General features: G+C 36.0%; 1 protein-coding gene across 1 annotated transcript; it reads right to left on the reverse strand.

Moving 5' to 3' along the window:
* Nucleotides 1-10313: 10313 nt before the first annotated feature.
* On the reverse strand, nt 10314-14668 carry zgc:158846 (uncharacterized protein LOC100009654 homolog). Its single transcript, XM_042726172.1, has 9 exons — nt 14315-14668; nt 12863-13071; nt 12688-12748; nt 12493-12588; nt 12144-12308; nt 11865-11990; nt 11181-11401; nt 11038-11081; nt 10314-10903 (listed from the first exon to the last, which is right to left on the reverse strand). The coding sequence occupies exons 1-9, from the start codon at nt 14591-14593 to the stop codon at nt 10659-10661; spliced, it is 1446 nt and encodes a 481-aa protein (XP_042582106.1). The 5' UTR covers nt 14594-14668; the 3' UTR covers nt 10314-10658.
* Between the last annotated feature and the right edge of the window lie 1498 nt (nt 14669-16166).

The following is a 16166-nucleotide window of genomic DNA, read 5'->3' on the forward strand; positions in this document are numbered from 1 at the left end:
GCTGGTGTGAAGCAGATATAAATTAAACACAGCCTACAGTAGCTCAAGACATCAGCACACAATTACTAATGTTGAGTATTAGCCTATGTTCTCTATGACCTATAAAGTTTCAGTGAAAACTCCACCAAGATTTTAAAGGCAGGGTAGGTGATTTGGTTCAAAAACATTTTTGTTAAGTCTCTTAACATCCCTATATAGCAATCAACTAGTTAAGTACATCTAAATGTATTTATATGTATTTATATCATCTGTGGAAGGCGTAGGACTGTGAAATGTTTGACCAATTAGATAATTCGTTCCGAACATTACCTGCCTGTCAACGGATGTATTTGCATAACTCTGCGCACCCTGTTCGCGCAGACATGATACGTCATCAGCGTGGTTCATTAGGCCTACGCTATTGCAGACCGAGCAGAAGGCATTATTATAGTAATATTATGCGCTTTGTACACATAAGGTACACATATTATGCGCTTTGACACATAAGGTAATCTGACAGCAGGGATCTGCAGGGATCAGATCTAGCTTTCTATTTCTAGCCTTTCCGAAATCGCCTAACCTAACTTTAAGCAAATAACCTTTAATGACAATGAATTCCATTTTTTGCCAATAATTAAATTACCTGATTATTAACTATTTTTAATAAAATCATGTAAGTTTTCATAGTTTAATTTTTTTTTTGCATGGCCTATGTAATAAAAACATTTCTTAATTATTTTAAAATCCTAATATTGAATTCGATTCAGCTTGAACATTTCTGTCACAATCTGTCAATCACAAACATCCATAAAACAAACACAAATACAATGAGATATATACAATTTATGTTAAATGCAACACTAGGTTCCAGCGTTCCACAAATCTACACAGGACAAGCAGATTTGAAAATGGATGGATGGATTTTGCTTGCAAAAAATATTTTTCTAATGACTTTTCAAAGGCTGTCAATTCAGAAATAATCTTTTACATTCAGATGGTAGTTACGTCATCAACCAGCAGATGCTAACCAGTTAAACCCTAGGAGACTTCCCAAGCTGTATTGTCTAGCCCTGATAGTCTTTTAGGCAGTGACAGAGTCAGAGAGATGAAGTCAGAGAAGGGCGGTTGGGTGGTGTACAATTGTTAATTTCTACATCATTAGCGGATAGTCATATTTTCCCATCTTATGGTAATGCTCCTTTAATCTAGCAGCTAACAGTAACATGACCACAGAGTATTTTTCCCATGGAAGTGCTTGTCTATTCTAAAATTAGTTTTGGATTCCTATTTTGAAGTGTTAGCATAAAGCAATGAGATCACATTTGTTTACAAAGGATAAAATATCTTAGCTCGGACTTGTCTCAACAGTCAGAAGACGGTATTCCTGTAACATTAACTATTGTTGCTTTTTGTTTTTACAGTGCCTAGCAACCACCGCATTTATGACGAAGACTTCCTGTTCACCGTAATACAGTGAGCTTTGATTCATTCCTCCTCTTCATTTCATTCACTTCATGTGTTCCATTCATAAGTCTAAAAACAGTAATGAACTGCACTTTTTAAACATTTTGACTCGCTTTTGCAATATTTAAACTAAATTATGTATTTCAATTGTCGTTTTCATAAGTAATATGTATATAGAGAAAATTAGGTAACAGTAGTACCCTACTGCTGAAGTTTTGTTATGTAACTACAGCCTTCTAGCTCCACCTTCTTCTGTTAAAGGGGGTGGGCTTCCTGTTAGAACTATGCAAGGGAAAAAACAGACATTAGCTCACTTGTAGGTTTTTTTTTTTTTTTTTTTCTGTTGCTAGTGCATTAACTAAAACCATTGATTCCAGTCGTCTTTTATCTCCATGGTGACATACAGTCACAATTCACATACACTCTGCCCTTGGTAACTTATGCCAAGCACTTTCACCATAGCAACCTCACAGTGGAACATACAAACTCAAGCTTTTCTTGCCCAATGCCACTGAAGCATCTGCTGTTTTTTATCTGTTGTACTCTGTCTAATCTGTTGCACTTGTATTTGTGCACACACATTTTTCTTATTAGTTTTGACATTGTCTATCCTTTAGTTTAATCTTTAGTTACCCATTTGATCACAACTATGTAAAAATCTGATAGGATGCACAAAGGAACTGTCAATCAAAACATTAACTCAAGAATCCTAAATATGATTGCCCATAATGCTGAGAACTTTATGCCTCAGCTGCGTGAGAAACTTTTAACTTTTTAATCTACTTTACTACTTTCATTTGTGGTCATTACTCTGGAGTAATGAAAGCTGCGATTACTGCATATTAGAAGAATTTAAAACTAAAAAGGATAACTGCGTGAATAAAAACTATTGGTAACATTTTACAATAGTGTTTTTTTAGTATATTAGGTATAAAAATGAACAAAAAATTTACAGCATTCAATCTAAATTAATATAAATTTCTACATATACTAATACATTTGGAACATTTCAAGAAACATTAATGCATTATGAAACTACTTTTAAGCAAATAACCTTTCAATAAACATAATGAATTTTCACAATCGTTGGCAATAAATTAACTTATTTGCTGAATGTTATAAAAATCATGTAAATGTCCTATTTTGGTCATTTTCGTTTTATTCATATTCAATTAATTAACTAATATTTAATAAATGTTTTTAACTTAAACCAGTGTTTCTATTGCAATCAGTCATGAACACCCTTTATAATGCAAAACTATACTTTTACATCATTTAAACTTTATTAATGTTAATGTCTACATTTTTAACCTATCAAATGGTATGAAATGAATTAATGCATTATAAAGAAACAAATTCCAATTGACTAGTAGTAACTATATTAAACTATATTAACAAATGTAAAAAATGTTATTCACTGTTACTCTAATAAATTAACTAGCATTGCTAAACTGAAACTTATTGTACAATTATTTTATATTACTTTATGGCTTTATTCTGAGAACACTGTAAAATGAGAATATGAGTTGAGAAACGGAACTCATTCAATAAATTTGAGGCCATAATGAGTGATTTCCTAACAACAAAACAAAGCCTTTAAATGACATTATCACATAAATACAATGGCAGCGGACAGTCTTTGTAGTAACATTGCTCATAGCAACCCGCAGCAACCAATCACATGCATTTCTTTTGTAACCTTTCAACAGCCACATGCATCTGGGTTAAACCCACAATTTCAACTGTATTATTTCACCTTTACAGCAGATGTTCCCTTGAATTTGCCCATTTTTCAGGTGAACTGAATCATATTTGTGGTGTCTAAGTGGGTTTATGTATGTGTTCGCTACATGTAAATGTGACATGCAGCTTTCTCAGTCTGAATGACACACAGTCTTGTCCTAGAGCGACAGGTTAGTGAATGTTCAATCCACAAGGCCTTGAGGGTGTGGATCGTTCCTCAGGCTTATCTCTTTGTGACTGCAGTCATCCAAACACATAAAATGTGGGTGGGGTCAAGGGGGTTACGAGTTTCGCACTTGTAGTTTGCAGTTTTAGAGCTGTATGTATGTTTTCTATGAATAACTTCTCATTCACAAATTCAGAATCAATAAAATGTATACTACTTATAAAACTTATGTGTTACAGCAATAATCAAAGATTTTATCTACCAAAAGATGGTATCACCCTTATGCTGAGGGTATATGTGTTTGAACAAGTGGACACTCCCTCCACACACATCTACACCCATACAGGTTACTCTCGCCTTTATGGGACACTGGAAGTTTGATTAGCTGACAGGCCTTGAACAAAGCCCCCACTGTCTCAAAGACAGACAAGTGTGAGGATTTACCGCTTCTGGCAGAAGGAAATGTCGCTAAATAATCTCCTTCAGTGTCAGCATTGAGAAACACTGACAACTAAGAAAACTAAGTAAACTTAAGTGCTCAGGTCTATACATGTATCACTGCAAATACTCCATGAAATAGTTGTCACATGTCAGTGTATGTATCTTAAAGTGTGACAGTGTTATTTTAAAAGACAAGGTGAAAAAAAAAAAACCTTTTATCATACCAGGTCATATGAGTTCCAGATTACAGTATGCATCTCAAACATCCCTATAAGATAATTCACTATCACCCATGCAAAAAATAAAAAATAAAAAAAGAGAGAAAAGCAGCAATAAGATCATATGACTGATTGATTATGTTGGGAGTGTCTGTGTAAGTGTTCTGTTTTGTGCACCTTGATCTACCAAACTCCACTGATGCCCACACACCTATATGTACACACACACACACACACACACACACACACACACACACACACACACACACACACACACAAACAAATAGCTCTGGCAGGCTTGCAGCAGCAGTCAATGACCTCATACACATATGTATGTTCAAAGGAATGTTCTGTACCTTACTCTATAGAGTAAACACACACCACTAGCCATATTCGTGTTTAATAAACATGATGCTCGACAGGTTATCCAGCATGACTTAAGGATGATCCAAGGAGTATCAGTAGTTTCAATAGGAAAGAAAAATGACCTTTTGTACAAAGGAGTTCACAAATTTGCTTACATTTGAGTAGTAGTCTTTGCTTCATTTCTTTATAAGTTTAAATTAAATATTTAAAGGTTTTTCATTTGGATCCCACTATATGCTTAAAATCTACTAAACATTGCATTCACATGAGAATGAATTTTGCAGTATCACTTATCTTGCAGCACACCATTGGTAGATTTGCAAAATAATAGGATGAAGCATTTACTGGATAAAATAAGTCTAATGCAGTTAAAACTGTCCTAAAATGAAGAAAATCTTAAATCAGTGATTTCAGCTCTTGTGCTTTGTTGGTTTCTCAAGTTTCATTCCAGTATCGAGTGGACTTAACACCTAAGGAGCGATTGATGGTGAGAAATGGAGCAGAACAGTTGAAACAGCTACTTTCATTGTTTACTACAGCTTAAGAATGAGACACACCTCTCAGAAATATCCATCAGTTTATGCAAATAAAGAGAGAGGGAGTGAGAAAGAATATGGGAGTGTGTTTGAGGTGTCCCCAAAGCCCAAGTAAGAGGAATGTATGCACAGCAAACCTCAATACTCAATACCCTTTAACATGACAAAGACATCACAAGAAAGCAAAATCAGAGTTAATAAATTCATTGGGTTTCTCTGCTGGTAGAAACAGAAAATTAACAATGGAATTTTTAAATGTTCAATAAAAACTTTGTAAGTGAAATTGAATGCTGTGCTGCAGACAACCCCCAGCAGTTTTACCATTAATACTTACAAAAGTTTAAAGCATTTTGCATTTCCCTAATTGCACGATACCTGGATGTATTCAAAACTGTGTCAGTATGTGCTCAGCCCACTTAACAATGATTCTGAAAAACTGCACTAAAAACACTTCCCCTTAAATGCATTTATAATTTGTTAATTAAAAAATGCACTGTGAAAAAAAAAAAAGTCTCTATACACATATCCCAAAAAAAAAAAAATAACAACATCACAAAAAAATTCAAAAACATCATTAAAAGAAAAAAAATAATATTTTGTCTTTCAAGAAGGCGGTGGTGGGTTGGGAACTAACCAGATTTATGTGTACATTGAACAACAGGTTCTGTCAAAACTTTGACAAGGGACGCTCATGTTGAACACACTCCTTGTTCTCTCTCTCAAGCACAGACAGGGCATTCTATAGAGAGTTTTGGGACTATAACGGAGCTGACATAAATCTGTTTACACTGTCAAGTGCTTACAATGTGCACACTATTATGTAAGATAAACATAATCAAAAACAGGCTATAAGTGGGCTTTCCCCTTTTAGGCCACCCTCCTACCCTAGATCCAGTTTGTTCTAGCCTGCATATTGTGTTTCACATGTTCACATTTGTAAATGAAAATGACAGATTAAGAAAGAGGTAAACTGACTTGGACTGCTGTCTGTAATAGAAAGGCAAGTTGCCACATGGCCTTTACAGTGAAGTCGCAGTAAATAATTAAAGTGCATATACATGCACTTTAAAAGGTCGTTTTAGTCTGACTAAAGCAATTCACCTTTTAAAAATGTTCTACTAAATTAGTACCTGTACATTTTTGGACATTCAAACTAAAAGGACTGAGATAATGCAATAAGGCTTCATCTACCATGTATACACGTTAATCATATTAAAGTTGGTGTTGGGGTTGTGCATATTCTCTGAAAGACACTATTTAGTATTTAGTCCTTTAAATTTGCAATTACGTTTTGTGTCATGTACACTCGGACAGAGAAATGAACACTAGCTCAACTATGCAAAAACATGTGATAATAATTGCGCATGCAAATGCACTTCTTTACAAATGGGAATTTCTTCTTCTTTCTGCTGAAAGAATGGCAAATAGTAGCCAGAACTATACTACAAATGAAAGGTGGAGATGCTATTGTGGAGAGGGAGGGATACCACAAGAATTGTAAAAGAATGAGGAAAGATGCCGTTGAATAATTTTCTGCATTGGGAATGGTTGAGGTGAAGTGAATGTGCTGCTACTAAACAACAGATATCTGTACGCATACTCAATTTGCATGTGCTGGTGCAAATTGCAAGTATATGCATGTGTATTTTGCAATTTCATTTGTTTATCACTCTGCAAAACATCTGACCTTTGTAAAATGTTTAACCAAAAAACAGATCTGTCTTGATAAAAGCCAAAACTTTTGCAAGGCAGGCTAATTAGAAAAACATGACTGTGGCATAATATCATTTGTGCAAAATGATATTACGTTGCTTTTTGTACATTTCGCAACAAATTTAAATGTCTAGTGAGTGCCTCTAAAAGTGCGTTCAGTATTATCCGAAACAGGTAAATGAAAATCTGCCAATGTTTTATTACATTAGTCAGAAATGAATACCAAGTGATTGTCGCTAAATGGCTCATGCTCTATCATTTTTGAGAATAACATCTGCAACCTACACTAAACCCTACCCTAAACTTTACCAATAGTGTAACCAAAAAAGATAACGAGATTAAATTTTAGCTGGCTTCTGCAAATATGAGCTCATTTATCATGACTCAATTTCCACAGGAATCATATCCCACCCAAGATCTCCAAATTGTGAGTGCAATGCTTTACCAGGTGAGCTACCAAGTATGCATACCACATCAGAAAAGCTATAAATGCAGTGCTTGTTATGTGATGCAGGCATCATAACATTAACAATACTAAATGACGTTCAAAAAAAATTAATTTTATTAATAGATACAAATCCAATACAAAATGTCATTCAAAACATCTTAATTAAATTCTCCCTCATAAATGGGAAATAAAAATATAACAGTGCAGCTAAGTAGGCTTATGGAGAGGCCTGACCAGAGCATCAGCCCTTTAATCCCTTGAGTTTCTGTTGGTATTCACAATAAAGTATTGGCCTGTTGAGGCCTGCAAAGAAAGTGAGTGACTGACAAAGAGAGTGAAAGAAGTGTAAGGGTTTTTTATAAAAAAAAATACTATGATAAATCACTAACAGGGATGAGTAAAAGGTCAAGGAAGGAGAAACTAGAACAGACTAGAACAGTTGTTGATTGCAGAAGGTCAGAGAGAATAAAGGTGTATGTGTTGCAAAAGGGGGGTGAGGAAGGGAAGATATGAATCTTAGGGGATTGGTTAGTTGGGTGTGTTTAAGGTGTGGTACACCTTGGGAACCGGGTTAAATACCTGGGGCCAACATGTCAACATTTGTCACCAAAATCACACTGCTGCTGCTGCTATGCGTGGTATTCTCTACAAGGGTTTACTATTTTTTCTTACCTCACCTTTTAGCTTGTTCTACCTTTTGTATAACAAACCACAGAAAACAATTACTGTCATAACTGCTTTTTATTTAACCGTAGTAATAACTACTAAATAACTACACAACTGGAGTCAACGAGGGCACATAAAGCCGAACATAATATCTCTGTGCATGTTGTGGCAAGACTTGAGAAATTCCTGATACGGTACTAACCTATTGTGATTTGTCACCACCACAAGGACTATTTATCACCACAATGACACCTTTTTTTTTTTTTTTTTTTTTTTACTTTTTGGTTAAATACATGAATAATCATTTATACATATCATCATCAAATACAATTGATCATTTAATTAATTTGTGAAAGTAACGGATTATTTCTAAAATAATTCCAAAGTGCTAAAATGCTGTGAAGGATTAGGCTTGTCCAGTCTGAGCAGTTTAAGGCTTACACCACTTCATAGGTGTGGAGTCTAAATTCCCTTGCAACTGCAGCCCTTATAGGGCAGTGTTTGCTAAAGGGGGAGGAGACACTGTCATAAATCCGGCTATTACTATTACTGCTCTCCATTTGGCCTGTATACTTAGTAATACTGTCCGATATGCTTCTTTGACTTATTTAGGACATGCTAGGAAATGCTGGAGTTGCATGTATCACATTCGCTTTAAGACAATCGTCAATATTAATCTGCACAATTAATTAATTAATTTATTATTAAAGTTTCAGATGCAAGCAAATTAGTTTTCTTGTCATAATTAGAACCAATATTTTTTTGTTGTTGTTGTATTATAAATGTTCCTATCATTTGGATTTTTTTCCAGCTCATTTCAGCCAAGACTTTCTATAATAAAATAAATATTTGTAAATATAGTGAAAATATTTTTTTTTTAGTTTTAAAGGGGTCATATGTTGTGATTTCAAATTTTCCTTTCTCTTTGGAATGTTACAAGCTCTTGGTGAATGAAGAAGATCTGTGAAGTTGCAAAGACTAAAGTCTCAAATCCAAATAGATATTCTTTATAAAAGCTGAGACTCGTCCATGCCCCCCTGAAATGGCTCGTTCTAACGCGCCCCCACATATCTACGTCAGTATGTGGGAAGATTTGTATAACGCCATCCAGATGTTCATGCAAAGTAAGAAGGTGTACCTTTTATTCTCGTTGTAGTATTGTTGTTGCTGCCGCCATGTCGTATGGAGGCAGTGTGTTTCACTGTGAAAGCGAAACTACTTTGTTTGGCCTTCCAAAAGATGATGATATTCGCTTCGTCATGCCTGGAGCTGATCCGTGCTGGTCGCTGAGGAAATACATCAACTTTGCACTGTGGATCGCTGAATCGGATTAACCGTGGATGAAGCCCGGGGTCATCACATGTGGTTGCTGCAAGCCCAAGGTACGCTCCTTCGTAGAATCTGCCTGCCGCACCGTTCTCAAGCCGCCTGCCTCTGCTCACTCAAGCCGGCCGCGGCTCAATCTAGACCGCGGCTCACTCTAGGCCTCCAGCCTCTGCTCACTCAAGGCGGCAGTGAGTGACACTGTTTCGTTGAGAAAGCGAAACTACTTTGTTTTTGCCTTCCAAAAGAAGGCATGACTAGAAATCATGTTTATATCACGTTTATAATTGGTTTTATGTTTATGTTTCGTTGCTCCGGCCGGACAAGGCATCACAATATGTTAAGAGGTGTAACATTTCCGTCACACGCTTGGGGCAATCACAACGCGCTGGATAGCTGGCCAATCAGAGCACACCTTGTTTTTCAGAATGATAAGCCTTGTAAAAATCGACGAGTTTCAGAAGGCGGGGCATAGAGGAGAAACAATAATGTACAGTATATGGAAATAATGTGTTTTTTTAACCTTAAACCACATAAACACATTTCATTACACCAAATACACAAAATAATATTTTTCTGTAGAAAGAAAAAAGACCCATTAAATACAAACTTTTCTTTTATGTGCACAACCCTTCCAGTTGGATCAGAATAAAAGTACAATGAAGGATCACATTCAAACAGGCAACTTCGAAGATACTGTAATATGCAGAACAACAGAAAAGTGAAAGCTCAAAGAAAGTTGCTTTGTTGCCATGCATCAATTTTTTTTAAACAAGTCAGCTGGAGGGATGGGGTGCAATCCTGACATCTTCGTTTCTATGCTGCATTTTAACTCTCAAGCAGACTCTTTGCAACACAGAATTAAGCTATTTTCTGTGAATTCTATTCTCTGTGTGCACAACTTCCAATTCATTAGCTGCTATAGGTAAAAAAACTAACAAAGTGCCACCATAACCCGTAAAACTATTTGTGCTACAAACCAGTGAATTTATTATTATAATAATGAGTGAAAACAATATAATAACAAAATACCAGTTTTTGTACAGGGAAAATATATGGAAGCAAATGTTACTGGAACCTTTGCACAAAGTACAAATTGTACAAATTGCCGCACTTACTCTTACGTTAAAAATGATAGATAAAGCAGGCTTATATTCAGATACATTTTCTACATATTTGGAACAAAATGTTTATTTCTTGCACCCATGTAAAGAAATGATAAAGTCTTAAAAATTCAATGTCGAAAACTGTTTTGCATGTATTGACTTTATTTGAATATAGGCCTCAATAGTAATCAGAAAAGTGCACAAAATATGTTTCTCATACTTTCTGACTGTGCTCACAGTGACAGACATTTAGTCATTTTTAGTTATAGGGTACAAAACACTGTAGAAGAGAATATATGGATTTGTCGCAGGGCCGTAGAAATATACTGCATATTTAATGCAATGCACTGTAATTCAGTTTGATCTGCCACACCTCAGCAACAGATACTAAACTAGATATGCTCATGGAACCCAGGGGAGGGGGTGGAGGCCAACATATAAAAACCTGATCCTGGGCCCTGTGCACAACACAATCCATCTGTTCTTCCATCATTCAAAAACATCCTCCTCTTGTTTGTCTGCAGACTTATCCATCACTTGCACACTTCCCTCCATAGCTACGAGTTTCTTCCCTGTCTCACTGGTAGTGGTGATGGTGGTCTTTGTGCTTTTGGTGATGGTGGCAGTGCTGCTGGTGAGGCTGCTAGCGCTGTCACCCTTAACTTCCTGCTTAACCAGTCCAGTTTTCTGAACATCTTTCCCAGAACTTTGGGATGAGACTCTTGTAAGTAAGGCTAAGAAAAACGATATCAGAGCACTTTTACAAAAGCTGCACCTTACATATATGCATACATATATGGTGTGAAATAGTTCAAAAAGAATATATTTGTATAAAAAAGAGATGCTTTATATGAATAAAGTAACTCACAGTGTGGTTTAGAGATGGTAAGAGTCTGGAATGAACCGTACAGTCTGCGAAGGAACACAATAAATACATGACTTCCTTAAGAATCCATTGTAATTCTCTGTTCTGTTTTAATAACAAGCACTCAAGTCTGAAGCTGCACCCACCTGCTCTCTTCTCCTTCCAGGAGTTTCCTATAGGTGGCGATCTCAATGTCCAGAGCCAGTTTGATGTTCATCAGTGACTGGTACTCACGCACCTGACGAGCCATATCCTGTTTAGCTCTGAGAAGAGCTGCTTCCAGCTCCTGCAGACGCAGTTTTGCATCCTTCACAGCTAGTTCACCTCGTTCTTCTGCCTCTTTGATCTGTGCCTCGTGGTTTAAATGCTAAAATGAGAGGAGACAAAAGATTACATACTTCCCACACTCTGACATATAATTTAAGATCAGCTGGGATTAATTGAGATAATCTCAGATCAACTCACATATAATACACTTTACCCAGATTTACTGAAAGAATGCTTGCTTTGTTCTTTTCAGATGTCACCAAAAATAATCAAGTATGTTGTGCATTGTTTACTGACATTTAGAGTGACATTTGCTGACACTTTTTTCTGTTTGTTGTTTTTGACTGTTGAGTTGACACTGAATGGTCAAATTAAGTATGGCATACATTCAGATTCTGCTGTAAAGCAGCTTTAGACAATAGAGTCATTATTAATCAGCTCAAGCCAGTTCAGTGTTGATTAGTTCAGTTCAATAACTACGTAAAGTTCATTAACAATGAGTAATCATGAGAAATGGGTTTAAATCAGCTATAGAAGACAATAGTGTTAAATAAAGTTCTTACCTGTCCCTTAACAAGTTCCACCTCAGAGTGTATACGTGCAATTCTTCGATTGTACTCTACGATTTCAGCCTTTGAGCTTTTCAGGTCATCCCCATGTTTGGTTACTGTCAACTGCATTTCTTCATACTAATATTTTATAGCACACATGAACATTCACATAAAGACCCATACACATAAACTCATATTTACGGTTCATTTGAGCATTTTTCGAAAAGCTTGAATATTACAATGCAAGCAAATAAGCATGTTAAAACATGCGATGCAAGAAAGTTAAGTCACCTTTCGTTTGTACCAGCTCTCTGCTTCGGCACGGCTGCGGTTGGCAGTCTCCTCATACTGAGCACGAACTTCAGCCACAATGGCATCCATATCCAGGTTCCTGCTGTTGTCCATCTCCACAACAACTGATGTGTCCTTTATCTGAGTCTGGAGCTCACGGAGCTCCTGTAGACATGGAACTAGAATTACTGTGCTGTTCTTGCCTCCATTTACCACTTTTTTTTTAAAGGGTTTCCATTGCTTAAGATTTATGTTTTACTATCAGTTAACACAATAAATTCTATCTGCAAAGTGAATTGCATGACTATACTAAAAGATTTATTTGAAATGTGAAGGGAGTGAATGGTACCGCCTCGTAAATCTGCCAAAGGAAGTTGATCTCATTTGTTAAGCTGTCCAATTTACATTCCAGCTCCACTTTATTCAGGTAAGCAACATCAGCGTCCTAACAGAGGCACAGTAAAGAAATATATATCTAATAATATCATTATAATCAGTTTTTAAAAGTACATGATCTGTGTGTGCTTTTACATTATGTGCTGACCTTTTTAAGGAGCACAAATTCATTGTCAGAGTCACTCCGTTTGTTAATTTCATCTTCATACCTGAGGAGGAACGTACAAAGTTTGTTGGAATGTGTTTGTGGAATGTCCTTAAATACTTAAGTGTACAAACAAGCAAGATTTAAGACACTGTGCAGATGTTTCCAGTGATCTCACTTGCTCTTGAAGTCTTCTACCAGGCTGGACATGTCCCGCAGGCCATACTCCAGACGCACTTTCTCATTGCCTAGACTGTCCAGCTGTCTGCGCAGGTTAGCAATGTAGGACTCAAACATAATATCAATGCTGGTTTGGTGGCTCGTCTGTTCCTGCAGGAGAGACCACTTAGTCTCCAGCATCTTATTCTGCTGTTCCAGGAAGCGCACCTGGGGAAAGACAAAGTGTGAAAAAAAGAAAGCAATATTTTCTTATGGTAAATGATAATGCATACATGTGTATAGATAGTTGTCAGATTACATGGACATTCATGTTTTTCATGACTTTAATTTTATTTTATTTTATTATAAAATTAGATGCCATATTGAGTATAACATGGATGAAAACAAGGCTGTGAGGGACTAATGTCCAAGACATTACTGTATAAAAGTCCAAATGTTTGTCTACTAAAAGTTTTTTTTTTTTTTTTTTGAAATATATTTGCCAGCTGAATAATTGCAATGTTGTTAAAAACAGTACTAATTTATTAAACACACTGAATTTTATCACTCAGCCTCATTTTTATTATTAAATAAATTAAATTTTGAGCCATTTTGACTAAGTTTATATACTGTAGGTATATTTTTAGATAACAATATTAAAAATAATAATGCTATTATTTAAATACAAACTTTATTAAAAAATTTAGCAATTAATTTAAATAGTCCTGCCGATACCAAGTCCCGATCTGATACTTATAAATTCCAAGTCTCTGGTGCATAGTTTAAATACATTAAAGTTATTAAAATCAATCCAGTTTATACAGAGTTGCAGAGAGTAAAAGTAATATGTGTGTGTGTGTGTGTGTGTGTGTGTGTGTGTGTGTGTGTGTGTGTGTGTGTGTGTAGAGAGAGAGAGGAAGAGAGAGAGTAAAAGTAATGTGTGTGTTTTATATATACTTTTCCAGTCTGTTACTTATTGTTTCTTTGTAATTGTGAAATTTACTTGAGATTTTTGAGTAAAAATTGTTTCTATGCTATTTTTTTGCAGTTTTAATAATGAGTTTTTAAATGCATATTAATGTGCAAAAGTCTCTGTGCTTTATTGAACAGATTATGTGAGTTCAAAGCTAGTTGTGTGTGCACTGATAGGTGTGTTTCTATAAAAGCATGTTTAAGGGAGTGGCTATTGCACCAGGTAGTAAACTGAAATTGCTCAAAAAGTGACAAAGGTGTGTTTATGACAGAGGGTGGACATTGTCCCTTCAGGTTATTCAGTCAAGTGGGGGTCCTGATAAAATATGACACTGATAGAACTGGGCCTACTGTTATCACAATCACATCACTTCCTCGCTCACACCAGCATGCAAGCCACACCAGCAGGTCCAAACACATTGCATTTCATTTGATGTGAAAACATAAGGTCCACACAAAATATTAAAATAAAGACAGGCTGAAAAGGGAGATAACTTACTTTATCAATGAATGAAGCAAAGCGGTTGTTGAGTGTTTTGATTTCCTCTTTCTCCTGAGTCCTGATGGCCTGGATGTTCGGGTCAATCTCCAAGTTCAGAGGTGCCAGAAGACTTTCATTGACCCTTACAGCTGTAATTGGAGGGCATATGGCTGGACTGGAGCCCCAACCTTCTCTTGAAACCATGCCTGAACGGGTGAGGGGGGTCCTCCTGTTGCTTCTCACACTTACTGAGGAGTGACTGCTGAAAGACTTCATGGTTTTCTTGGAGTTCAGCATCTCTGGACAACACAGCCGTCAGAGTCAGAGAGGACAGAGAGTTGAGAGGTTGGAAACTCAAAAGGTGGGATGACAGACATTCCCTCAAACTCTTATATCGAGTGCAGGGAGTGGCTCAAGGCCAGCTTATCGGTCAAAAAAAACAATTTTTAAGATATCTATGGAGAATTATGGGGTTGAACATCGAGAGAACAATCACACTGTTATACATTAACTGCTTCATGTCAATCCCTGAGCAAAGGGGAAATTCTTAGAATACTCCAAATCTTACAGTACATATTACTTTTATGTTCAAATCTGAACATGTTAAGACACCATGAAGAATTTCTACTTTTTATTTTACTTTTGCAAATGACATGAGTGCACTGCAACAGCAGATCCAGGCTCAGCAAATCAGAGAAAACTAATTAAAGACCAGCCAAAATATTAAGAATTATTATAACTGCACAAAATAGTGTATAATGTTTTATTAGTGCATGTAACCACTGCATGAGTATATTTTGTATATTTCGCAATTTCTATATCCACCCAATAATTAACTGCTGACTTGAGCCGGTCTCCACTATCTACAGTAAAAATGCAAAAACATTTACCCTTTAAACTCATTACGTGGTCTAATGTAGCCTTGTAGCCTCCTCCATACAAACGCTCCATTGGTTGGACATATATTGTACTTTTTCTGTCTAACTTGTACATTGTTGTAAAGATAGCAAGACTTAACTGCTGGGTACCTATTGCTGGCTTTCAGCCATCTGAGTTTGAGTCGTCCTATTGCAGCCCAACCTTTCTCTGTGACCTCCACACTTCAAAATAATACACACATATTTAAAAAACCAACAACTTAAAATGAATGCCTAAACATTTTTACATTGTTTTTAATTGAAAAAAAAAATCCATACAGATTTGTAATATAATTCATTTAAATTAAGTACTTAAATAGAACCGCATTACATTTCTAATAACATTATATGAATATATGTCTTTTGAACCTAAAGGAAAACCATTTGGATTTTTTCAAGATATGTAATCTCTAAACTATGAATCAACAGGAAAGACATTATTAGAGACTGTAAGAGATTATACTCCTGGATAAAAGTACTTTTACACTAAAATTGACAGCTTCCCAAAGATGCAATAATACAAGAAAGACAAGCTTAAAAGGTTATGGCAAACACATTCAGCATTTGGTATTTATATTCATCACGTAGGTGTGTTATGTTCATGACAAGAGTGATTTATAGGTGAGAAGTTTGTGAACTTTCATCTCATCTTTTGTTCCCTTTTTTTCACTGTAGGCAAATTTCAGTTCTCCTGTTTTAATACAGGTTAAGACAGCTAAATGGAAAAGGAAAACTGACAGAATTGGTAGAGTGACAGCAAGTGGCTTGTCGTAACATAAGATAACTATTCAAATTGGACACTTAAATTGTAGACAGACAGTAGTAGACGAGGTGCTCGTTTATAGTGAAGATTAGATATAAAAGTGCAATGACTGTTACTGGCAGGGCGGATTCTCTCCTCTGGTCAGACAGACTCTGAAGACGAATTCAAGCTGAACTTAACAAACAACCTG

The sequence above is a fragment of the Cyprinus carpio genome, chromosome B6 (genome assembly GCF_018340385.1).
Source record: "Cyprinus carpio isolate SPL01 chromosome B6, ASM1834038v1, whole genome shotgun sequence".
Taxonomy (NCBI): Eukaryota; Metazoa; Chordata; class Actinopteri; order Cypriniformes; family Cyprinidae; genus Cyprinus; species Cyprinus carpio.